The 22109-nt window shown below is 56.9% G+C and overlaps 8 protein-coding genes across 8 annotated transcripts; 3 read left to right on the forward strand and 5 right to left on the reverse strand.

Annotated features, from left to right (window-relative positions):
* Positions 1-6947: 6947 nt before the first annotated feature.
* B0H18DRAFT_205766 (Alpha/Beta hydrolase protein) lies at positions 6948-8573 on the reverse strand. The gene is made up of 4 exons (XM_048037113.1): positions 8204-8573; positions 7728-8105; positions 7147-7673; positions 6948-7089 (listed from the first exon to the last, which is right to left on the reverse strand). Exons 1-4 carry the CDS (start codon positions 8322-8324, stop codon positions 7036-7038), a joined length of 1080 nt encoding a protein of 359 aa, XP_047900781.1. The 5' UTR covers positions 8325-8573; the 3' UTR covers positions 6948-7035.
* Positions 8574-8653: 80 nt separating this feature from the next.
* Positions 8654-10207, reverse strand: B0H18DRAFT_205761 (Alpha/Beta hydrolase protein). Its single transcript, XM_048037112.1, has 4 exons — positions 10000-10207; positions 9577-9945; positions 8997-9517; positions 8654-8931 (listed from the first exon to the last, which is right to left on the reverse strand). Exons 1-4 carry the CDS (start codon positions 10118-10120, stop codon positions 8878-8880), a joined length of 1065 nt encoding a protein of 354 aa, XP_047900782.1. The 5' UTR covers positions 10121-10207; the 3' UTR covers positions 8654-8877.
* Positions 10208-10537: 330 nt separating this feature from the next.
* On the reverse strand, positions 10538-11427 carry B0H18DRAFT_971837 (uncharacterized protein). Its single transcript, XM_048043832.1, has 2 exons — positions 10663-11427; positions 10538-10600 (listed from the first exon to the last, which is right to left on the reverse strand). The coding sequence occupies exons 1-2, from the start codon at positions 10943-10945 to the stop codon at positions 10581-10583; spliced, it is 303 nt and encodes a 100-aa protein (XP_047900783.1). The 5' UTR covers positions 10946-11427; the 3' UTR covers positions 10538-10580.
* Positions 10594-12863, reverse strand: B0H18DRAFT_1206488 (uncharacterized protein). Its single transcript, XM_048036175.1, has 4 exons — positions 12486-12863; positions 12183-12414; positions 12005-12125; positions 10594-11299 (listed from the first exon to the last, which is right to left on the reverse strand). The coding sequence occupies exons 1-4, from the start codon at positions 12855-12857 to the stop codon at positions 10987-10989; spliced, it is 1038 nt and encodes a 345-aa protein (XP_047900784.1). The 5' UTR covers positions 12858-12863; the 3' UTR covers positions 10594-10986.
* Positions 12864-13367: 504 nt separating this feature from the next.
* On the forward strand, positions 13368-14495 carry B0H18DRAFT_867377 (uncharacterized protein; the record flags this gene model as incomplete). The annotated part of the gene is made up of 2 exons (XM_048039857.1): positions 13368-14204; positions 14268-14495. Coding segments are annotated over 2 exons (1065 nt in total), but the record flags the coding sequence as incomplete, so codon positions are not given.
* Positions 14496-14798: 303 nt separating this feature from the next.
* B0H18DRAFT_971843 (uncharacterized protein) lies at positions 14799-17239 on the forward strand. Its single transcript, XM_048043833.1, has 6 exons — positions 14799-15659; positions 15714-15746; positions 15803-15826; positions 15888-16236; positions 16293-16663; positions 16726-17239. Exons 1-6 carry the CDS (start codon positions 14896-14898, stop codon positions 16937-16939), a joined length of 1755 nt encoding a protein of 584 aa, XP_047900786.1. The 5' UTR covers positions 14799-14895; the 3' UTR covers positions 16940-17239.
* Positions 17240-17975: 736 nt separating this feature from the next.
* Positions 17976-18632, reverse strand: B0H18DRAFT_1113502 (ubiquinone oxidoreductase 20 kd subunit; the record flags this gene model as incomplete). The annotated part of the gene is made up of 5 exons (XM_048032957.1): positions 17976-18021; positions 18075-18080; positions 18158-18183; positions 18232-18272; positions 18332-18632. 5 exons carry the CDS (start codon positions 18630-18632, stop codon positions 17976-17978), a joined length of 420 nt encoding a protein of 139 aa, XP_047900787.1.
* Positions 18633-19000: 368 nt separating this feature from the next.
* Positions 19001-22006, forward strand: B0H18DRAFT_1081803 (P-loop containing nucleoside triphosphate hydrolase protein; the record flags this gene model as incomplete). The annotated part of the gene is made up of 6 exons (XM_048031445.1): positions 19001-19088; positions 19141-19271; positions 19332-19747; positions 19802-20419; positions 20476-21136; positions 21194-22006. The coding sequence occupies 6 exons, from the start codon at positions 19001-19003 to the stop codon at positions 22004-22006; spliced, it is 2727 nt and encodes a 908-aa protein (XP_047900788.1).
* Between the last annotated feature and the right edge of the window lie 103 nt (positions 22007-22109).

Here is a 22109-nt window from a genome sequence, read left to right on the forward strand (position 1 = left end):
TAGCGCATTCGAGTGACGATCCGGTTAAGGTTCTGGAATGTTCCCAGACGAACCTTCGAATGCCAGGATTCTGCGGGATGACTTCGCCACCGTAGTCGCTAGCCGGACCTTTGAGCGGAACGTCGTCGATGTAGGGTACAGTGTGTTCGGGAGTTTCGGGCTGAAGTATATAGGTTACGTCGTCGTGGAAGATGGGTACTGCATTTGTCCACCCCATAGGAAGCGTAGTAAGTCGCATGGCTCCGTACGGTGTCTGGAACGTAGTGAGATCTCTCGAACTTTCGGCGATATAGCGTTCGTCGTAGCCGACATAGAGGTCTAGCATCCCTCCGCACGTTCGTCCTCCGAACTGTTCGGCGAGATGTTCGGGAGTCGGCGGGACACCAGAGTGTTGGATCGTGACTGCGTTGAGAGGCTCGAGACTGTGAACAATCCGCAAGGACTTGCCATCCTTCTTAACAACACAAAACCATCGCGAACGGTACGACGAGTTCGAAGGTTCGTAGACTCCGGAGTCAATCTTGCGACGAATCATCGAGCAGACCTCCTTGTACAGACCAGGAGGGATAGGGATGTTCTTCTGGACCCAGGGCGTGTGCGGGATCACAGGAAAGTCTATGGGTGGGAAATATTCGGACTTGAAGTTGCCACGTTCGTTGTCTGACCACGCGAACGCGTCGTTGTTCGTAGCCATGAAGTGGTGAAGTAGATCGCGTTCGGCGGGTTGTAACAGATCATCGTCGTGCAGCTTATCCGAGACAGCTGCCCTTTCGGCCGTGTAGCGACCTTCGGGCTTGAAAGGAGGTGGGTTGGGGTTGAGTTCACGCATCGTAGAGAGCGGATCTCCCTTGATGTCGCGAACGATACGAAACTGTTCGGGGACGGACCCGAGAACAGGTCTCGTCTTGAGTGCGACCGGCTTGTACTTCTTCTTCGATTTTGCCTGTGCGAATGTGGACACATCAGGAGCATCCTCGGACGAGTCGGTACTGTCGTGGGTATGGCCGGTGCGGGTATACGTAGGTAGTCGGTCGAACGAGAGAATGTGTTCGGAGAAGTGGTCGAAGATGTATGCGTGTTCGAAGGTTTCGAATTGTATGACGGGGTATGCTGAGTCGGTCTCGTAGCCTCGGTGGCTGTCCTGACTTCATCGAAAACAAAACTGGAATAGGTATGTGGAACGGAGAGATACGTAGCCGCGAGAACTGGGTCTTCGAGAGATGATATGTTGGCATAGGCAGAAATGGACGGGGTATCGTTTTCGAAGTCGATCACAAGCGCGACTTGCTCGTCATCGTCGGCTTGAACTACGTGTTCAAAAGTCCCGACTGCCTCTTCTGAAAAACCTCTTGGAACTTCGGACGTCCTCGAGGCATCGTAGGTACCGTGATCTGTTCGGACGTGTTCGGGCACAACAGGGTGATGGTTTGATTCTCGTCGGCGAAGTTCTTCACCAGGCTCTCAGTGATGACGTCGAATGGTCGACCTAGCAGTACGTCGTACGACGCGCGCTTGATGACGTGGATCTGGAGATACAAGGTGATCGGGCCGACTTGACATGGTACGTTTCGAACAAGGCCGAGCGACGGTCGACTCCACCGTTCGCGGATTGCATGCTGAGGACGATGGTCGGGTCGAACGATAAACCGAGATGATAGCACAGTGCTTCCGACATGCAGATGACCTGAGAACCGGGATCGAGAATGCAGGCTACCTTCTCCTTACGATCGATCGTGAGGTCGATCGTTCGAAGCGAATGGGACTCAGCCGCGACAGTGAGTTCGCTAGGTATCGCGCCTCGAGGCAACACCCTCAGGTACGTCTCGTACGAGTCTGGGATGATGGTGCGTCTGGGTCGAGCTCGTTGTCGTGGCAGTCTACTAACGCGGGTCGTGTGTCGGAAGTTCTTCGAACGCAGCCATGTTCGTCGAGGTCGGGTTCGAGTCATGCGTCACTCTTCGGGGCGTCACGCTTCGCGATAGCGGTTCGAAGCTCGGGCGAGATGCTCAGCAACTCCTCGATGGTCAGCGGGACCGTTGGCGTGCTCATGGACGCTTGAAGACGGACTCGGCCAGCTGGGCCTGAACTACAGGTGCAAGATTCGTATACGAGCCGTCCCGGTTCTTAAACTTCGTAGGCGCTGCTCCGAAGTTTCGGGTCGTCGGCGGTGCATAGGTCGCGTCCGACATTTGCGAAGGGATGGATCGGACTCTCCTTGTCGGGCACTGACTGCGCTGGTGGCGCCGAGGCCTGGACGCTCGGCCTAGATCTGCAGGTGGCGTCGGAGCTCTCGGTGGCGGACCTGCACGCTCTGCACTCTTCGAACGCGTGGTTGGGGTCTCGATCGGTGCTGCTTGCTGACTCGACACAGGCGGCGAAGCGAAGCGCACGGTACGCTCCTTCGAAGAGCCTCGGGAGTCCGGAGCTCGTGACTTATCGGTGGGCAAGTTCGCAGGACGGGCCGTGGAACGCTGCGGCCTCTTGTCAATCATGACGCCGTCGAACACGTGCTTCTTCCGCTGTCCTGGGCGTAGACCTCCGTAATATGTGACAACTGGTCTCGCATACGTTCGAGGGTCTCGCCAATGTCTAAGGCGTACGTCGCAGTCGGTGGGGTCTCGATCGCTTCGTAGAGTAGCTGGGAGGTAGTCGAACCTTGGGTGGCACCGCCCGAACCGTTCGAAGTGTTCGCGTTAAGTCCGACCTTGCCGGTGCGGCGCGCGTACTCATAGATGGCGTCGCGGAGGGTCTCGCCCTCTCTCCTGCTCATGAATCGACCGTCGAACGACACGACCTTGCCGTCTGGGTTCCTCCGGCACAAGCCCTTCTTGGCGTCGTCTTCGAACATTTCGCAGTCGTTGATGCGACAGCCCGAACGACCGCAGTAGAAGCAGTGAGGGCCGTCTCTACCGCCTGGTGGTCCGGGGGACCGACTCCTAAACTGCTGAGCCTCGAGAGTCTTGATCAGCGTCTGCAAGACTGGTAGGAGGTCTTCGTTCTTAACGCCGGACGAATTAGATGGTGCGACGTTCGAAGGACCTGAGGGGACGTTCGAAGATTGGACTATGACTTGCTGAAACGTCGAAGCGGGGGTAGGGCCGTCTAGGACCCATTGAGCGGCGATGTAGATCTGCGCGAAGGTCCATGGCTTGCGTCTCGAGTGGTCGGGTTCTTCATGAACAAGCGTTGTTCGATCGGTCCCCAAAGCGCTGGGGGAAAGCCTTGCTGGAACCTTCGATCTTGTTCGAGCGTCGAGAGGGAACCCTGAGCGATGAGGTACTCGAGATCATGTAGAAATCACGATAATAAGCGGCGAGGTCGAGCGCGTTGCTCAGGCCAAGCCTCTGACGTTCCTGGACCACCTTGTCGAGGTCGTCCGTCGAATACTTGTGTTGATCGTCGGCACCCGGGTAGAGTGTTCGAAGAGCTGTCTTAACTCGTCGTACGTCTTCGTAGCATCCTTGTACGTCGGCTGCATCGTCCACAGGTCCGAGACCCGTATCGGCGGGTACCGAACGGCCCATGACTTCTTGTCCGCATTGGTGGTGATCCCGCATCGCGTGAAGTGGGTCTCGAGGTCCTGGAAGAAGCGGTTGAACGCGAAGGGCTCTGACTCATCAAAGACCGGCGCAGTCGAGTGACCGCGGGCAGGCATGGAAGCCGCCTTCGAAGCTTGTGCTGCTGCTTCGGACATGTTCGTATCGGTGTTCGGAGGGTTCGAAGGATTTGGTGGATCGTTCGAAGGGTTTTGGTTGTCGCTGGTCGAAGTCCTTCGCGGCTCGGACGACTCTGGTCCTGGAGGGGCTAACGACGCTCGCGACGAGTGGGTAAAGGTAGACGTGAGGTGGTGGCTCCACTACGCGTCGTGATCGGCGTGGCTGAACTGAGGTCCTCTCCTTCGAGAGGTGGCGACGGCGTTAGGGACGGTAGAGGAGAGCCAAAGACTCGAGACTCTAGGTCGTCTGAGAGCGAAAGTCTTCGAGCACGTCCGGGATGAGATGGAGATGGAGTAGTAGGTACTTGGTCTCGAACGGAGCGTTCCTGATCGTCGTGATCGGGGACAAGCTCGACGTGTTCGGACGAAGAGGGGATAGTCGAAGGTCCTGGTAGAGGGTTGCTATGCCTGCGAAAGGCGGCGGCGGATCCGGGACCTAGACGACTGTCGATAGCGAGTGCGAGAAGAGGACTTTCGTAGTCTCGGTAGTCTTCAGGGTTGACGTCGAAGTTCCGACGCGGCGGAATCTTGCTCTATATCCCCCTCGCGGTGGGCTCCAAGATGACGCGACCGAAAAGAACACAAAAGCCACACAAAAACCCAACCGTGAGGTCGAGCAGTGGTATGCGAGGCCTCTGCGTCTATGAGATGTACGGGGGACTGTACAGTGGTCTAGGTAAGAAGGAGGAGGACGGACAAGACTCCGAACGACGTGGGAGAGCTTCGAAGATGTCGAAGACTGTTCGAAGACGAGGGCTAAGCCTCGAAGGTAGGAGGAGGGTTTCGACAGACGTGTCGAACGAACGGTGACAAGGAAGGCGAGCGACGGCAGGAGAAGAAGTGTAGAGCCTCTCGGGGCAACTACGAGCTGGCGAACGTACTGGCGAACTGACTGACTGGCTTCGAACGTACTGACTGACTGGCGAACTTGCTGACTTCGAACGTACTGACTGGCTGACGAACCTCGCCGGTGCGAGGTGAGATTGAGAGGGTAAGGGGGTCTCTGAGATTCGAAGGGAACAAGTCCCAGAGTATATACAGGAAAATACGGTCCGAAGACCAAGAGAGCCAAGAGAAATAAGAAATGATGAATGAAAGTGATAAGGAAAGCAGCCAATCGGAGAATGTCACAACGCTCGACCCGGACCTACTAACACATGAGAGAATCCAACTCGGCCTTCCGCAGGTTCCGCATAACGGGCGACCGTCCCCGAACGGCGAAGGTCATAACCGGAGCCGGTGACAGTCCTCGAAGATATGAGACAGCTGCAGGAGTTCGCCTGACTTACACGAACATGCCGCACCTCGACCCAACTTCCGAAGCGTATGCTGCCCGCTACTACCGCCTCCTAGAGGTCCTCAAGACCGAGGGACTTGTCGAGCCGCGATACGATGCCAACAGTCCCGGAGAGTGGCTGGCTTGGGCCCACGGAGTCCGTTGGATGATCGTACGTGCCTCCGAACTTAGACTATCGTTCGAACCATCGAACCGACCTTCGAACAGCGATTCTTGTTCGAGTCCCGCAGCCGGGCCATCCTGCTAGCGAACGATACGCTTCCTGCTCCTAGGTCGTTCCCCGAGATCGACGAGTTGATGCGTTACCTCGACGAGGTCTTTCACCGCGATGGCAACCAGGGGACATCCTAGGTTCGCCCTACCCTACGATCGCGTGGTCCGAGACCTTGGTGCTGCTCGAACAAGTCAACCAGGCCGAGCGTCGTCCTCTCGCGAACCCGCAGTATCAGCGCGAGACGTTGATCCTGTCCGACTTCCGCCAGCTGCCCGACAACCTCGAGTCCATGGGTCGAGCGATTCACAACATCGCAGTCGACCAGCGCCGCACGCACGGCACCCTCGTCGGGTTGCTCGAAAGCCTGCTCGAGCGCGTCAACACTGACCGTAGCTTCGACGCCGGTCCGTCTGTTCGTAGGGGTAGGGGTGGTGGTCATGGGTGTGGAGGTCGAGGCCATAGATACGAGAGTTGCCGAGGCCGTCACTAGTTAGTTTGACCTAGCCGTGTACTTGCCCGTAGTCCTACCAATGTAGTGACTCTTCTAAACCGTGTGACTTCGCCGCTAAGGGTTCCGAACATGGACGCTTGAGCTTCGAACATCGGGCGGTTCCCTCGAACGGACGGATAGCGCGTCGACCATACGGACTTAGTGTACTGTTGTATCGACCGTAAATGGCGTTTTCGGTGGGTAGGTGAGCTAAGGGCTCATCAACGATAACATCGTGTAGACTGACCATACATGATGAAGCCCCTCAAGTAGGCGTCCAGCAAGTGGCGATCGTTCTCCGGTAGCTCCGCGACATGGGCCAGGAAAGAGATCGTCATGATGTTCCCCCACGACCAACCGAGGAGAGAAAGACCGCCTCCGCGGCTGTTGTTGTAATCCTCAGGGTTCGAAGGCGGCGGTATGTTCTCCTTCCGGATGAACTGTAACAGGAACGTAGCGATCTCCAATCCCCGTGCGCGGATCATGGACCGCTGCTGGCGGTGGTCCGTGCTTCCGAGCGCAGACAAGTCGGAAGCGGTGTACGGAGTGGACCCGCGATAGTCGCGCATATTCAATGTGACGAGACGCATACCGTGTCTAGACGCATGGGCGAAGAGAGGTCTGTAAACCGCTACATACCAGCTTCAATCAGCATCGGATGGTAGCCTTTCTCGAGTGACTGCTCACCGCCGTTGAATATTCCACCTTGTACGAGCACTAATGTCTGGTAGTTCGGGCGATTTTCCGGTACTCCAGTATCCTCATAGTAGAGCTGCGTCCCGACTTCGTCAACAGTAGCAAGCGGCATGAGATAATCGTCTATCTTGTGAAATGTCAACCGGCTTGCTAGCAATCTTCGGCTTAAATTGTGCACCGTTATAATGGTGGTTAGTCACTCGCTCCTATACATAGTTCTGACGTGAGAGCTCACTAGTACTTATGAACGCTTTACTTACTAAGGTGCAAGTCTTGGCACCACGGACAACTCCGCGAAAAGGGCGCGAACATCTACTCGTGCCATGGCCAATTGTTACCATGCCAAGACAAGGTATGGTGGTTGAGCACTAGTAGCATATATTTCAGAGCTGCGAAGAAATCGGTCGTGCACATCAGGCTCGGAGGGATCGTCGTCTGCATAGCCTAGTATTCAACGTGATCTCGGGGGACTTGAGAACCACATCGGCAAATAGCAAAAGCACTGGCATGTGAAGCTTGGTAGTGTACATTCAGTTAAATCGTGACCAGTTGCCCAACGCGCACTGTATTATGAATGCAGAAGTTGAGAGATTCTCAGCTGCATGATATCTAGGCATGGGTGCCTAAATGATACTGGACAACAGCTTGATAGTGCGCTTGGGCTGATCCCAATGAGGCTGAACCGGGCCGCCGTCCTTCGTCAGCGTACGCTATTGATTATTGGAAAGACTTACAAAGTGATTAGCACCCTGAAAGCGCAGCACATCAACCTTCCTAGCACCACGAGGCCAATTCGTGCCGACTTGGTTTGCGAGGTACCAGGCAGACAGTACTGTCTCCGGTGGAGACATATCACACCATACGAGTGTCACCTTCAGGTGGGGCCATGTTGTTGCGTTCCACAAAGCGCCCTGAATGTTCTCCTTGTATAGGACTGGGTTCACGGCATGATAGAGCGGATGGGCACGCTTAACCACGTCAGGATCGGTAACATCGGCGAATTCTTGATGAGTCATGCGCGTGGTGGATGGCTCGTAGTCGGAGGACGGGGAGGTGATAGGGAGGTGGACAAGACCTCCTTGAAGATCATCCAGCGTGACAGAGGGGAAAGAATCGAGTATCGGAGGCGAATGGACGTAGTACCCGGACAACCAATGCTGAAACACGTTATTCTGGTCCACTGTCTCGTCTCGGCCACGCGCTGGTCGTCTGAGTCCTTCCGTGATCTCGGGTGGAACGCCCAAACCATGACGAGCACTGTCTTTGAAGATGTTGGTGAAGGAGACATAGGAGGATAGAGTAAATATTGGCTCACCATACATAATGAATGCCGACAAGTAATCGTCTATAAAACGACGATCCTCTTGGGGCAGGCGCGAAGCCTGTGCCAGGAATGAGACCGTCATAGTGTTCCCCCAAGACCAACCAAGCAACGCGAGACCGCCACTAGACGTGATCTCTTGGTTCTTGGAACGAAGAGGTATGTTTGCCTGCCGGATGAACCAGACAAGAAACGCGGCAACCTCCTGGCCCCGTGCATCAATCATTGCTCGCTGTTCGTCCAGGTTCGTGCTGCGAAGAGCTTCGAGGTCGCTGGATGAGTATGGAGTTGACCCGCGGTAATCACGAGTGTTCAAGGCAACGAGGCGCATGTTGCAGTCCGCCGCATGTACGAACATCGGTTTGAAGGTCGCTGAGGTCGTGTTAGCGCCCCTTGCTCTTTGTGATAGCAGAGATGTCTCATTCCGGAGAGCCGACGAGGACTTTCGTAGGGTACTAGATGACACTCACATCCGTTGAAGACTCCGCCATGCACGAGCACCAGCGTTGTGTAGTCTGATGAATTCGGAGGAGCCCCTGTGTCCTCGTAGTAAAGCTGAATGCCACCATCACCTACAGGTGCGTGAGGCATCGCGCACAGGAACGTGTAGTCTAGAAGAGGGGAGAAGAGGGTGATGAGGGGTCAAAGTCATTGCGCAATATGTATGGGTCAGGTTCAGCGCTGGAGAACGAGGTAAGCTCCAATTTGTCGCTTACCACAAGAGCCGACGACGTGACAGAGAAGTTGGGTGTATAGAGTCTGTCCAGGTCATCTGGTGCAATTGCTTGCGTTCTGCTTCGATCTCCCGGCATTGCAGATGATTTGATGTACTAGGAAACGGCGCCAGGGGCAGCCATTCAAACCCACCATCACTGATGCATCGAGGGCATTGGTAGTTGCTGCGTGACGTGCTATACACTCCGAGCAAGTAGGGCAGAAATTGGCAACGATTGAAGTGTTATCACGCTCGTCTCTCTGGGTGTCTCTCACGAACCTCCTTCCCTGGAGGCAATCGTGTGTAAAGCGTCTGTGAACGGTGGGACCCTGTAAGAAGCCCCATTAGTATCGGCACGGGTACTGCGTAATCATGGCTCAGACCGGGTTTACGCGACTCCTTCGCACAGGTGAGTGACCGACGTTTTCCTCAAGCGATGTTCGCCAAGAGCTCCATGGTTCGCCCTGGTTGGTACCAGTGGGGCTGTCAACAATGCGACTGAGAACTGAGAAGCCAATATAAATGATAAGGCACATGGGACAACTCACAAAATGGTTTGCGTTCTCAAAGCGCACGACCTTAACGCTCCTGGCGTTCTTTGGCCAGTCCTTTTCTACCCGATTCGCCAGGTACCAGGAGGAGAATACCGTCTCCGGTACAGATGCATCGCACCATATGAGGTTTACTCGGAGACGTGGCCACGTCGACGCACTCATCAGAGCAAGGCGTACGTTATCACCGTAAAGCACTGCATCCACATCGTTGTACAGTCGTTGGGCGCGGTCAAACACGCTTGGATCAGTGATGTCGTCAAGGTCCCGTTTCATGCGGTTCTTGGATGACGTGTGTTCAGGAAGTGGCGCTGCAACGGGAGAATGTGCAACACCCGTGCGGAGGTCCTCGATGAGAACGGAAGGGAACGCGTCAAGGACTGGCTTTGAGTGAGCGTAGTGTACAGTCCAGGAGAGCCAGCGTTCATCAGGCTCGGGTGGTATGTCGGTGTCACTACCTGTGCTGTCGAGTCCTTCCATGACGGCTGCTGGTACGCCGAGGCCTTGACGAGCGCTGTCTGTCAGTGGAAGATATAGTCACGGTCGATCATTGAGCTATCAATAGGTTGGAGCTCACCGAGGATGATCAGAGACCTCATGTACACGTCTAGTAGACATCGAGTATCCTTCGAGAGCTCGGAAGCTTGCGCCATGAAAGCCATAGTCACGACATTTCCCCAAGACCACCCAAGCAGTGATAGGCCTCCTGTACCACTATCGGCTGCATATGCAGGGATATTCTCCTTCCGAACGAACCAGACTAGGAACGATGCGATCTCCAATCCACGAGCGCGAATCATTGACTGTTGCCGCTCTGGATCATCGCTGCCAAGAGCCTCAATGTCGGTGTCAGTGTATGGGGTTGAACCACGATAATCGCGCATGTTCACAGCGACAAGGCGCATGCCATGTTCGACCGCTTGTGGAAACATGAGTTTAAAGGTTGCTGATGACAATCTCAGCGACGATTTTCATGCCACGAAGGTATAGCCTTACTCACCGCCGTTGAAGATGGCACCGTGTATCAATACCAGCGTTATATATCCAGGACAGCCGGGAGGGACTCCCGTATCCTCGTAGTGCAACTGCGTTCCGTCGTCGTTGACTGGGGCCAGTGGCATGTCTGTTTCGACAATCCGCCTGCAGGTCCACTGTACCTCGCGCAGATCGATAGAGATATCGCCTCGAAGGCGCTGATGAGAATCAGGTGAAGACGGCGCATGCAGCGCTACAGTCATTCCCTTATGTGGGGTGCCCGTCAAGCCAAGTAAGTAACTAGAGCGGCGTCAAGAACCTAGTGCATGCAATCACGATGCATACGAGAGCTAGTGAACATACTCCTTGCTCCCAACCAGTCATCGTCGGAGCCGCCGCGCCTGTAGTCAGGATATAACAACGCTGCAGTCAAACCAAACGCAACGAGAACTAAAGAAGCATCGATGCCTTCAGAACAGTATCGTGGGGCTTAGTTTCGGTCTGGCCCCCCAGATGTTGTCAACGGTCAATCCGTTCTTGGAGTTGTTCCGAGCAGAAGACATCCGTACTCGTCAGGCTGTCCTTCCCAGAAGCTGCACCATATCCTCAGGCTTGTCCCGATGCGGCTGACACACAGACTCGTCAGACACCGGAGTAAAGTCCCCAGTCTCAGCAATATTGCACTCACGAAATGATTCGCCCCCCTCAAATCTCACCAACTCTACCTTCCTGCTCCTCGCCGGCCACCGCGTCGCCACCATATTGGCCAGATACCAGCCCGCCAACATCGTCGGGCCCACCGACGCGTCGCACCACACCAGCGCGACCCGCACCTCCGGCCAGACCGACCTATCCCACAGCGCGGCCTGCATGTTCTCCTCATATACTTGAGAGTCGACCCGCGTGAAGGCGAGTGTCGAGTGTGCTAATGCAGCGGGATCCGTCGTACTTGTGAGCTCTTCCGCGGACATGCGCCCAATAAGTTACGCTCCTTCTCCGGAAGCGCACCCGCCTACAACAATGAAGATGCGCTACCAAACAACCACCCGAGCACGGAGATCCCGCCGCGGCGCCCCGCACCATTCTCCGTTGACCCAGACAACGGTGGAAGCTTCTCATGCTCGATGAACCAAACGAGGAATGCAGCGAGCTCCCGCCCACAAGCTCGCACCACGGATCGCTGGCTCTGCAGGTCTGGACTTTCCAACGCAGCCAGCTCTGAGTCGTTGAAGGACGAGGAGCCGCGGTAGTCCCGAGCGTTCAGCGCGACGAGGCGCATGTTACACCTCGCGGCGAAGGGGAATAGGGGCTTGACTGGAAGATAGCTAGGAAGGCGTAAACGTTCAGATATGATTGGACAGACACGAGATTTGGAAGACACCGGGAACAGCACTTCCTAGTCGACTGTCGAACATGCAACGGAAACCACTCCTTGTGGAGAACCGTTTCGGAGCACATTTGGGATCCAAAAGATTGACGAAGATGTTATATTTTCGGTCGACGAATTTCCTTTTTTGGTAATTGTGGCGATGTTCGTTGAATATCCTTCGGATTTTCGGCATACCTTCGGACTTCAAACATGCTCCGAAACGGTTCTCCAACCAGGAGCGTTGTTCATTGCATGTTCGACAACCAATTCCCAAGTATTGTTCCCGGTGAGACTCACCCCCATGGCACAGACCACCATGAAGCAGGACGAATGTCTTGTAATCCGGTAGTACGCCATGGTCCCCTTACTGTGTGATAGCTTCGGCGACATGTAATCGCTGACTCGGAGTACGGGTTAGGAAGCCATGGGTCAGATGGCCAGCATTCATTAAGTGCTCATGTGCATGCAAAACCTGGAGTCTCGCGAGAATAGCAAGGGCACATTTGGGTGTGAAGCCATGCTGCATACACCAAAGCAATGTCATGCAGAACTTACTGTGACGGATATGCTGAAGCAGAGTGTAAAGTCGAGGATTGGTTATACATGCCTACTGAGACAGAATACGATCGCTCAGTGGTCACTTCCTAGTGGATGTGGCCACGCCTCCGCAGCATTCTCGATGCCCTGTAGATACTTGAGCTTGATAGCTGCAACCTTCGCCGCAGGCCAGTCTTTTCGGCCAATCAGCTCTGTGACCTCTTGCATCGTCTCCTCCAATCTCTCTGCACACGACCTGTCAGCATTCCAGCCATGCAAGCGACGATGACATATGCACGTACGCGCATTGGCCGCGCGGACCTGCTCGATCTCCTCCTTCGACTCCGCACCCTCGATCTGCTCGCGCATCTCCATCGTCTCCATAAGCATCTCTGGGTCCTCCAAGTTCTCGCTCTCGCTGGTGGGATAGCCCTCGCGCTGGAGGATGTACTCAACGCGTCGGAGGGGATTGGACAGGCGGTGGAGCGCTTCGTTGACCCGGGAAGACATGACTGCTGCCGCGTCTTGCTTGACCTATAGACACGCAACCAGTAGGACGTGAATAGTTACCTTCGGCCGCAATGCCGGCGTGAACGCGTACGCACCCGCTCCTTGCCCACCCAGCGGTCGGGGTGTACGACAGTCTGCAGTTGCCTGAGTTCTTGCTTTATGGCTACAGTGTCCACGACAAAGGGATTTGGCTCGTATGGGACGCCGAGCATCTCATGGTAGGTCATCTCGGCGGGTATGTTTGAGATCCAGTAGCATTTGGTGCAGACCGGCAGAGGTGTCGTGAGCGGCGCCGAGCATTGTGGGCATGAGCGAGGCGTCGAGGCTGCAGCATATGCCCTGCGCCCTGTCAGAGACCGAGCGGCGCGTGAGGCAGCGGGGAGGACATGGCGGGCGGGCTGGGAGGAGAGTCTGGACGCCGCGAAGGACGACCTGGGCAGCGCGGCAGTGAGTGCACGACGAAACATGGTGGCGGCGCTTAGATTAGATAACGCCCCGCCCAAATCTGCCCGCTGACGTCATGTGATTGCGGGAACAGCGACCCTAACCTTGGACTCTGTCCCCGCCGTCGCATCATGATCGCCCCACTCACCATGGCCTCCTCATCCGCTGGCCCGTCCTCCCTCCGCAAGCCCCCGCCGCCGCACACGGAGGATGACCTAGAAACGAGAGAAGAGGCTCGCGCGTACCTCTCGCCCAAGCATCACTTCTTCCACCTCTCGCCCTCGTGGAACCGCGCCCGTTCGAAACGCAACGACAAGAAGAGAGCGAGGCACGAGGAGGACGAACGGCAGGGCTACGATGCAGAGCAAGAGGGCATTTATCCGACGCTAAGAGGCTCCGCTATTGAGGGCGGTCTGGTGGAGCTGCACGACGAGCTGCTGAGGGAGCCAGGAGAAGGTGCAGACTCAGACGCGCCAGTGTACAGGTGGGCAGTGCTCTACGAGAACCAACGCGGGTAAGCCAAGCTCGGTCACAACTTGCATGTTGGGTCTCACACTGCACACAGCATTACCGTCTTATCCACGCCCTGCTACTCGCCCCAGACCCTCCTCCCGCTCGACCCACCTGCCTTCACCCTCCCGACACCCAGACCCTCGAAACGCGCCTGGCGCACCCAGCCAACCGTCTCTCTCGCGTCCTATCCTCTCCCTGATGGCACATGGCGCTGGGTCTCACACGCCTGGATGATTGACATGCGCGGTGACGGGCTCGTCCAGCACGACGGCTTCGAGTACGCGTGGTCGTTTCGCTCCGGCCGCTGGCATCCCAAGATCGGCACCCTCAGCGCTGGGGCATGGGTGCGCCGGCGGCGGTGGGTACGCTTGATGGTGCGCGTGCGGATGCAGGACGCGCAGCCTGACGCGGAGCGGGCTGATCGGGAGGGCGAGGCAGAGGGCGAGGTGGAGGGAGAGCTCCTTGCGCTAGATCTGGTGCAGGATGCACCTGGCGCAACGCGCCCGCCATCGGTAGCGGAGAGTGAGGAAAGCGAGGACGAGAAGGCGGAAGCGGAGGTGTGGATAGGCGATGACGGTGATTGGGAGAGGTGTCGAACGGTGCTCAAGAAGATAGGGAGGGACGGGAGGAAACTGGAGTTGTGGAAACGGTGGTTTGGATTTGGGTTTCACTCTGAGAAGGACGAGGATGATGAGGAGAAAGAGGGGGCAGATGAAGAAGAGGGCAAGGGTGAAGTTAAAGCAGACGAACACGAAGTGTCTTCGTCATCTTCTTTGGAGAGGGAACTCGAAGAAGATGTGGGCGTGCGCCCTATTCACCCTCCAAGAGACTATATTGCGAGGGTCATCCGAGATCACGTATGTCTCCACGCAATATATGTTGTCCTTTCATCTACTAATGTTCATTTCGCTCCTGCGCAGGGCTCCGAGATCCTTGGCACGTTCGTGTTCCCAGACTCACGCGCGCAATTTCTCGAGATCCTCGACGCCGCCAATCTTCTTGGTGAGTTCAAAACTGGGATGGGTATATCAGATCATGCGCAGGCATTCGATTTCTGGAGCTACGCGCCGACTTCGCCCACGGCACCGAGTTCAAGCTCCCTTGCTGTTGAACAGTCCACTGTGGCGCCCCTTGGTGCCGGTGAATAACGATAAAGGGTATACTTGATAATCACGCCTCTGGCTACATCGAATGAGGTCTGCCATGGAACAAGCTTGCGACTGATCGGAGTTTTCTGTTCTCGCCTGTTGTACAGATTCTGCTACAGATACCCTAGTCGATCTTCTACCTCTACCAATTGCAATCTTCTGCAGCTGTCTGCATATGCTGCCAGATGCTGCCTTCCAACTGCCACCTTCTCAAGGTTACTTACTGCATGGCCTGGGCCCTGCAGCGCGTTGTTACCGGAATCACATGGAATCCTAGGAACTTACGTGACGCCCGACGCCCGTGTATACTCGATCATGCCGCCAACATGCCGCTACCCACCGTGAACGCGTCCACCTCCTCGCCGCTGTCCTGGGTTGCTCCTCGACCTCACCGTCAATCATGTCCGCCGAGGCGCCTCCGCGCGACCTGAAGCACAAGTTGCTCGCGCTGCCGAATACACTGGGGGAATACCTCCACTCGATCCCAAACGACCACCCGCTGCAGATCGCCCTGCGGACTTACGCGCTCTCAATCTCCCTCTCGCTCGGTCCCGCTTTGGTACCATTTCTAACCAGTGAGAGGGCACGGAGGAGTGGCCTGACGCGTCTGGGGAAGATACTGGGGCGCGAACTGGGGGTGACGGGGTTTGCTTTCGCTATGACTGCGGGCGTGGGCGGCGGTGCGGTCCTGCGGGACGTGTTCGATCTTCTGGCGGAGCAAGGCAGTCCAGGGACGGATGAAGGCGATTCGATATGTGGGCCCGCGCGAGCGAAGGCTGTCGGATGGCTGGCTTCGTTGAAGGAGTCGCATAGGACATTCCTTGCCAATGTTCTTTCGGCCGCTATGGCCATGACACTCTTTCATTGCAGACGCCCCCCGCCTGCCTCAGCGAAGGCGAGCATAGCTATACCATTCACCCCTCCTCTATCCCCCAGCTCTTCTTCAAAACCTACGCCATTCGCAGGTCGCCCATCCATCACCCTTGACTTGACTCTCTTACTCCTGGTCCGCGCCATGGATGCCTTAGCCCAGGTTACCATACAAAAAGGTTGCGAAGTGATTGAGAAGAACGACAGTGTCCACGGAAAGGAAGCTGCAATGCGCCGCAGGCGTCTGCTCAGTATGCGGCTGGACGCATTGGTATTCTGGGCGAGCAGCGCAAGGTTCGTGAACTAAACGCCTGTTATGTTCGACGCTCAATGCTGTGCCGCCTGAAGGATCATGTGGTGCTTCTTCTACCAGCCGGAAAGGTCAACCGACGTCGATTCCTTCCCTGTGTTATGTCGCTGAACTAACCATCGTACAGGCTACCACGCTCGTACAACAAATGGTGCATCCTTTCAGTGTACCCGCCGTCGTACAGTCGTTGACAGGTTTGCAACATACAACAGGATCATGACCGTCGCGAACATCGATCCCCGCATCCTTGCCGCAATGCGTGCATTGCGCTCCGGAACTTGGTCATACAGGCGCCATCACTCCGTACAGCCGGACCTGTTATCCTCCCTGTCGCAAGACCTCGGGTATCCAGCAGCATGGGGGGACATAACTCGCTTGCCCGCACGCGGCGGGCCTGACGCCACTGCTGTATGGAAGGAACTCGGCGTGAAGGGCCGGGATGGAATCGGTGGTACACCGTGCGAGCTCGTACACGCCAACGCCTCTGGCGGTAGCTGTAGCAAGAACACCGCGCTCAGAGGCACGCAGGCATTCGCATCTGCTATGGCCATATACCTCCCAGTAAGCTCACCACGGCAGCGCATCGAAGGCGTGCACACTGACTTACCTGCGCGCAGGTGCACTTCCTGCCCATCCTGCTCACCCGTCCGCGCACCCTCCTCCGCCCCTCCAAACTCATGCAAACGCTCCTCGCCGTCCTCCGCAGCGCCTCTTTCCTCAGCACGTTCGTCTCCTGTATCTGGGCCGCCGTCTGCCTCACGCGCACGGTCCTCCTCGCGCGTCTCTTCCCGCGCATCTCGCACGACGTCTGGGACGGGCCCTTCGGGTGCACGTTCGCCGGGAGCCTCGTATGCGGGGGTAGCATATGGATCGAGCAGGGACGGAGGAGAGGCGAGATGGCGCTGTACGTCCTGCCGAGGGCGATCCGGGCGTGCTTGCCGGAGAGGTGGGTGAGAAGCGGGGCGCAGGGCGTGCAATGGGGTGAACGGTGCGTACATCTACACATCAGACGGGCTTACAGGGCGTAGAACGCTCATTGGCACCCCACAGTCTCGCGTTCGTACTTTCGCTGTCGACTATCCTGACCGCGGCGATCCACCGTCCGGACTCGTTGCGCGGGCTGTCGCGATGGACCCTGGCGTTCATCATGAAAGGCCCGAACGCTGGCTTCTGGAGGCGCAAGCGGCGCGGCGAGTCCGTGCCCCCTACGCCTGTCGAAACGACACCAGCTGTCGATACCCAGCCAAGACCATACACGCTATGAGACAAACGACCCCCTTCGTATACACATTGCTATTCATTCCGAGACTCGAAACGATCCATCGTTGTCAGCCGCCGCCCTCTTCTGACACAGTCGCCGTCTGCACCATCGCCGACCAGTTCGCCAATGCACAACCGTCTTCCCCGTCTCCACTGCTGTAGTCAATACCTGTTGTCGTGTGTGTCCAGTAATGTTTGTAAGACCTGTCCCTGTACGCATACCCGGTGACACGCAGAACAATATATGTAAATGTTCAAAGAGTAAACTCTTGTCCTTCGGACAGAATCAACGACGTTGCCTTTGCCACCTACGACAAGTGCTACCGTTGCGCTGATCAATAGCATGTCGACTGGGTTTGGGAAGAGTACGACGCTGTGCGACACCATTTTGATATGGGAAGAGAACCACGATGTCGAGACTGGGGCGGTATGGTTCGAAGATGGTGAAGCACCTACCTCATGGATGGGGCGGTACTAGCTGCACGGCGACATACCGCCCCCATCCCCCACATACCATCGACACCTCGTGCACTAGGGGGGCAATCCCGGCTTGCGCCCCTAGGAGAACGACGCCGGAGCGCCGAGTATGGACTCTATATGCTTTTCTCCTTTGTCTTCTTTCTCCTCTATTTATCATCATGCGCATCTCGTTTCGACCTCAGACCACACCATTAGCTACCACTCTCCAAACCGATTCTATTGCCTGACCATTACTACATAAACCGTAGGTATAAACTACTGCACACTCCCCTCGAACGGGACGCAGGTCTGGGTGGCGCGTTTAAACGCCCACATTTGTACAGACCGGCGTCCGCCGCGTCTTAGCACGTTGTTTGCTTGTTGCGGTTAATAAATGCTGAGTTCATCATCATCAATACCTCATGGATGGGATCCTTTGGGTCTCAGTCGCTTCGTAGACAAACATCGCGCTCTGTGTAAGCATCACGGCGGGCGCACGACACGATATATGCAATTCCTCTCGAGAAGATTATACACGCCGGGACCATCACCAATGCCAGGCTCCGCTTAGACGAATTGAATTAATGTTCGTGCCCATGGTGCGGTGCTTGCTCGAAGCGCAGACCGCTGTATGGCATAACATGAGGCCATGAGACAACAACGAGTGTACTGAAACTCACCAGTATCTGGATGGAAAGACAGGGTGTAGAAATGTGTATCAGATGGGCAAGAAATGCTATCTACTTGGTCAGAGTTGACGTACCCGCAAGGTTTCGCACCAGGCTTATCCTGCTCACAAAGTCAGCAGGAAGTTCGCAGAGATCCAAGGACACGTACCAGGTTGATAAAGATCTTTGGATGACCGAGAGGGCCTCCTCCTAAGGGCAGAGAAAACTGGTCATGCAAGCATACAACATCGCGCGTGCAGGAAACGTACCGCCATCACAGACAGCCTTGCGGCCATGCACGACACGGATGGGCTCTTCTGCAATCATCTGCATCGCGCTGAGAGGGTTCGGCTGCAGATCCATGTTGGTCTGCTCAAAGCGAGGGCCTGAGCGACCCTGCGGGCGTGGTCGCTGGCTGGTGGACCATGTTGCAGGGTAGTTGGGAGCCTGCTCGATGACGGCTTCCTTGGACGGGGCCTCTTGGGCGGGTACGGGGGTGTTGGCGGACGCCGCAGAAGACGTGAGGCGGGCGAGGGGGCGGGCGACGCGTGGGAGGCGTCGGGCGAGCATAGCGGTCGAAGGACAACGCTGGTGACGGCGGCGAGGTGTGTGCGCACAAGCGAACCGGTTCAACTGGGGTTTCCCGGGGGCGGGTTCGGAGCGGTTCGGGGACGCGTCGGTGGCGGGGTACGGGGGAGTGACATCACTGGCCGGATTGGGAGGGGCGTCGAACGTTCTGCCTCATTCGGGGCGACTGGAGAGCGGACCAGATGCTCGGTGCAACGTCTGCGCCCATTCGAGAACCTCCACGCGCGAGGCGGCCAGGGTGTATATAGCCTTGGGTCTGCCTCCCCGCCGCCCATCTTCACCTCTCAATCGTTCACGGACTTTCACGACCTCTAACCCCCTCTGCTCCTTTTACGACTTGCACGAACACTATGGCTTCGAGCATGGACTTCACCGACAAGACCCAGGAGACCTTGGCCACTGCTATTCAGCAGGCCAAAGACTATGCCAACGCCCAAGGTATGCCACTCCGGTCCCATTGTAGCGAATCATCACTGACTCGTGTTCACAGTCTATCCGGCGCACATTGCCTTCGCACTTCTTAACGAGGGCGCTGGCGATGCAATTCCTGGCGGTCTCGGCTCCACGACCCAAAGTAGCTCACTCTTCAAGTCCGTCATCGAAAAGGCGGGCGGTGACCCTGTAAGTACTTTTCGGACAGCGCGTCATCTCGATGCAGAGCGACTGACATTGCCCTCACAGACGATAGTCAAACGCGGACTTCAGAAAGTCATCGTTCGCCTACCCACACAATCCCCACCACCAGATGAGATTACTCTCAGTGGCCAAGCACTCAAGGTCCTCCGCGAGGCAGAGAGCCTCCGCAAGACCATGCACGACTCATATATCGCACAAGATCATCTCCTTGCTGCCATCATCAAAGAGTCGTCATTACAACCTGTCCTCAAGGAGGCCGGTCTCACCGAAGCCTCCCTCAAGACCGCGATTGATCAGCTGCGCGGCAACCGGCGCGTCGACAGCAAGAACGCGGAGCAGGGCTTCGACGCGCTTGGCAAGTACGCACAAGACCTGACCGCCCTTGCTGAGGAGGGAAAACTCGATCCCGTCATTGGTCGTGACAACGAGATCCGACGAGCAATCCGCATCCTGTGCAGACGGCAAGTGACACGCATATACCAATCAAGAACCGCATACTAACTACTCTCCTCTAGGACAAAGAACAACCCCGTCCTCATCGGTGAGCCCGGTGTAGGAAAGTCCGCCATCGCAGAAGGTCTCGCGCAGCGTATCGTCAACCGCGATGTCCCCGCTTCGCTTCTCGGCCGCCTCTACTCGCTCGACATGGGTGCGCTCATGGCCGGCGCAAAGTACAAGGGCGAGTACGAAGAGCGCATCAAGGCCGTCCTCAACGAAGTCGAGAAGGCCGCCGAGGAGGGCACAAGTATCATCCTCTTCATTGACGAGCTTCACCTCATCATGGCCGGCCGCGGCTCGGAGGGCGGTGGCATGGACGCTGCAAACCTGTTCAAGCCCCTCCTCGCGCGTGGCAAGCTTCGGTGCATCGGCGCGACGACCCTGGCGGAGTATAGGCAATACATCGAGAAGGACCCGGCGCTCGAGCGGCGGTTCGCGCAGGTGCTCGTCAACGAGCCATCTGTTCCTGAGACGATCAGTATCCTCCGTGGTATCCGCGAGAAGTACGAGGTGCACCACGGCGTTCGTATCCTCGACGGTGCTCTCATTCAAGCGGCAACCCTCGCCCACCGCTACCTCACGTCAAGACGGCTGCCCGATTCTGCTATCGACCTTGTCGATGAAGCTTGTGCAAGGTACGTCGTCTCAACATTAGCTTACTGTCAATTTTGATGCTGATTACGCTCTGTAGTGTCCGCGTAACGCGTGAAACCGCGCCTGAAGCCATCGACAAGCTTCAGCGCCGCAAGCTCGAGCTCGAAGTCGAGATCCACGCGCTCGAGCGCGAAAAGGACGAAGCTTCCAAGGAGCGCCTCGCCCTCGCACGCAAAGCCATCGCCGACGTCGGCGACCAACTTCAGCCCCTCCAGGCGCAATATGAAGCGGAGAAGGCGCGCGGCGAGGAGATCCAGAACGTCCGCCGGAAGATGGACGAGCTTAAAGCGAAGGCGGACGAAGCCGAACGTCGCTACGACCTCGCGACCGCGTCCGACCTGCGCTACTACGCCCTGCCCGACCTTCAAGCGCGTCTCCAGCAGCTCGAGGCGAAGAAGGCGGAGGAGGACGCCGCGATGGGCGGGGGCACGGACACCGTCACCCCGGAGCAGATCGCGGAGATCGTCGGGAAGTGGACGAATATCCCTGTGACACGGCTGATGAGCACGGAGAAGGAGAAGTTGTTGCGGATGGAGAAGATATTGGGCGCGCAGGTTGTGGGGCAGCCGGAGGCGGTCAAGTCTGTCGCGAATGCTATCCGCCTCAGCAGGAGTGGCCTTCGGAACGAGCAGCGCCCGATTGCTAGCTTCTTGTTCGCGGGACCTTCCGGTACGGGAAAGACTTTGATGAGCAAGACGGTAAGTTGTCGTTATGCTCTTGTGTTGAACCGTATGGACTGATTGGCATTCTCACAGCTCGCGACTCTGCTCTTCGACTCACCTGAAGCCATGATCCGTATCGACGGCTCCGAATACTCTGAGAAGCACTCGATCGCGCGTCTCATCGGTGCTCCTCCGGGCTACGTCGGCCACGACCAGGGCGGCCAGCTCACGGAGTACATACGCCGGAAACCGTACTCGATCGTGCTTATCGACGAGATCGAGAAGGCCTCGCGCGAGTTCGTTACGCTCTTCCTGCAGGTGCTCGACGACGGACGGCTCACGGACGGCCAAGGCCGCGTGGTCGACTTCCGGAACACCGTCATCATCATGACGAGCAACCTCGGCGCGACGTTCCTCAACGACATGGGCGACGGCCCCGTCAGGCCCGAGACGCGCGAACTCGTCATGGGCGCGATCCGCGTGCACTTCCCGCCCGAGTTCATCAACCGGATCGACGACATCGTCATCTTCCGCACGCTCTCGCAGAAGAACGTCCTCAAGATCGTCGACCTCCGGCTCAAGGAGGTGCAGGACCGCCTCGTGGAGCGCAAGATGGCCATCGACCTCGAGCCTGCAGCGAAGCAGTACCTCGTCTCGATCGGGTATTCGCCCGTGTACGGCGCGCGCCCGCTCAATCGTGCGATTCAGAACGAGCTCCTCAACCCGCTTTCCATGCTCATCCTTGGTGACCGCGTGCGCGAGGGTGAGACGATCAAGGTGCACTTTGACGGCCCGCACAACCGCCTCCAGATCGTGCCCAACCACGAGGCGAGCGCGGATAACATGGACGTCGACTACGATGACATTGACGACATTGACGATATCGAGATTGAGGAGATGGACTGAGCGCGTACGTTGTGGGGCAGTGACCGTGTATCTCGGGGTTAAGTGTATAATCAAATAGGACGGACCGAAGTGTAGAACTAGCATACGAGCCTTGTATTCATAC

Source organism: Fomitopsis serialis (genome assembly GCF_022376445.1).
Source record: "Fomitopsis serialis strain Sig1Antser10 chromosome Unknown B0H18scaffold_2, whole genome shotgun sequence".
Classification (NCBI taxonomy): Eukaryota; Fungi; Basidiomycota; class Agaricomycetes; order Polyporales; family Fomitopsidaceae; genus Fomitopsis; species Fomitopsis serialis.

Excerpts from the sequence above, each read along its gene's own strand:
- B0H18DRAFT_205766 (XM_048037113.1), bottom strand. The coding sequence starts at position 8,324 with ATGCCTCACGCACCTGTAGGTGATGGTGGCATTCAGCTTTACTACGAG. Across the intron at positions 8,106-8,203 it reads TGGCGGAGTCTTCAACGGAT|CGACCTTCAAACCGATGTTC; the intron begins GTGAGTGTCATC and ends ACACGACCTCAG. Across the intron at positions 7,090-7,146 it reads TTCAGGGTGCTAATCACTTT|CCTCATTGGGATCAGCCCAA; the intron begins GTAAGTCTTTCC and ends GGCCCGGTTCAG.
- B0H18DRAFT_205761 (XM_048037112.1), bottom strand. The coding sequence starts at position 10,120 with ATGCCACTGGCCCCAGTCAACGACGACGGAACGCAGTTGCACTACGAG. Across the intron at positions 9,946-9,999 it reads CGGTGCCATCTTCAACGGCG|CAACCTTTAAACTCATGTTT; the intron begins GTGAGTAAGGCT and ends GATTGTCATCAG. Across the intron at positions 9,518-9,576 it reads GAGGTCTCTGATCATCCTCG|ACAGCGCTCGTCAAGGCCTC; the intron begins GTGAGCTCCAAC and ends TTCCACTGACAG.
- B0H18DRAFT_971837 (XM_048043832.1), bottom strand. The coding sequence starts at position 10,945 with ATGTCCGCGGAAGAGCTCACAAGTACGACGGATCCCGCTGCATTAGCA. Across the intron at positions 10,601-10,662 it reads TGAGGGGGGCGAATCATTTC|CCGCATCGGGACAAGCCTGA; the intron begins GTGAGTGCAATA and ends TCTGTGTGTCAG.
- B0H18DRAFT_1206488 (XM_048036175.1), bottom strand. The coding sequence starts at position 12,857 with ATGTTTCGTCGTGCACTCACTGCCGCGCTGCCCAGGTCGTCCTTCGCG. Across the intron at positions 12,126-12,182 it reads GGTCCGCGCGGCCAATGCGC|AGAGATTGGAGGAGACGATG; the intron begins GTACGTGCATAT and ends GGTCGTGTGCAG. Across the intron at positions 11,300-12,004 it reads ATCGAGAATGCTGCGGAGGC|CTATCTTCCAGTCAAGCCCC; the intron begins GTGGCCACATCC and ends ACGCCTTCCTAG.
- B0H18DRAFT_971843 (XM_048043833.1), top strand. The coding sequence starts at position 14,896 with ATGTCCGCCGAGGCGCCTCCGCGCGACCTGAAGCACAAGTTGCTCGCG. Across the intron at positions 15,660-15,713 it reads TTCTGGGCGAGCAGCGCAAG|GATCATGTGGTGCTTCTTCT; the intron begins GTTCGTGAACTA and ends TGCCGCCTGAAG. Across the intron at positions 16,237-16,292 it reads CTATGGCCATATACCTCCCA|GTGCACTTCCTGCCCATCCT; the intron begins GTAAGCTCACCA and ends ACCTGCGCGCAG.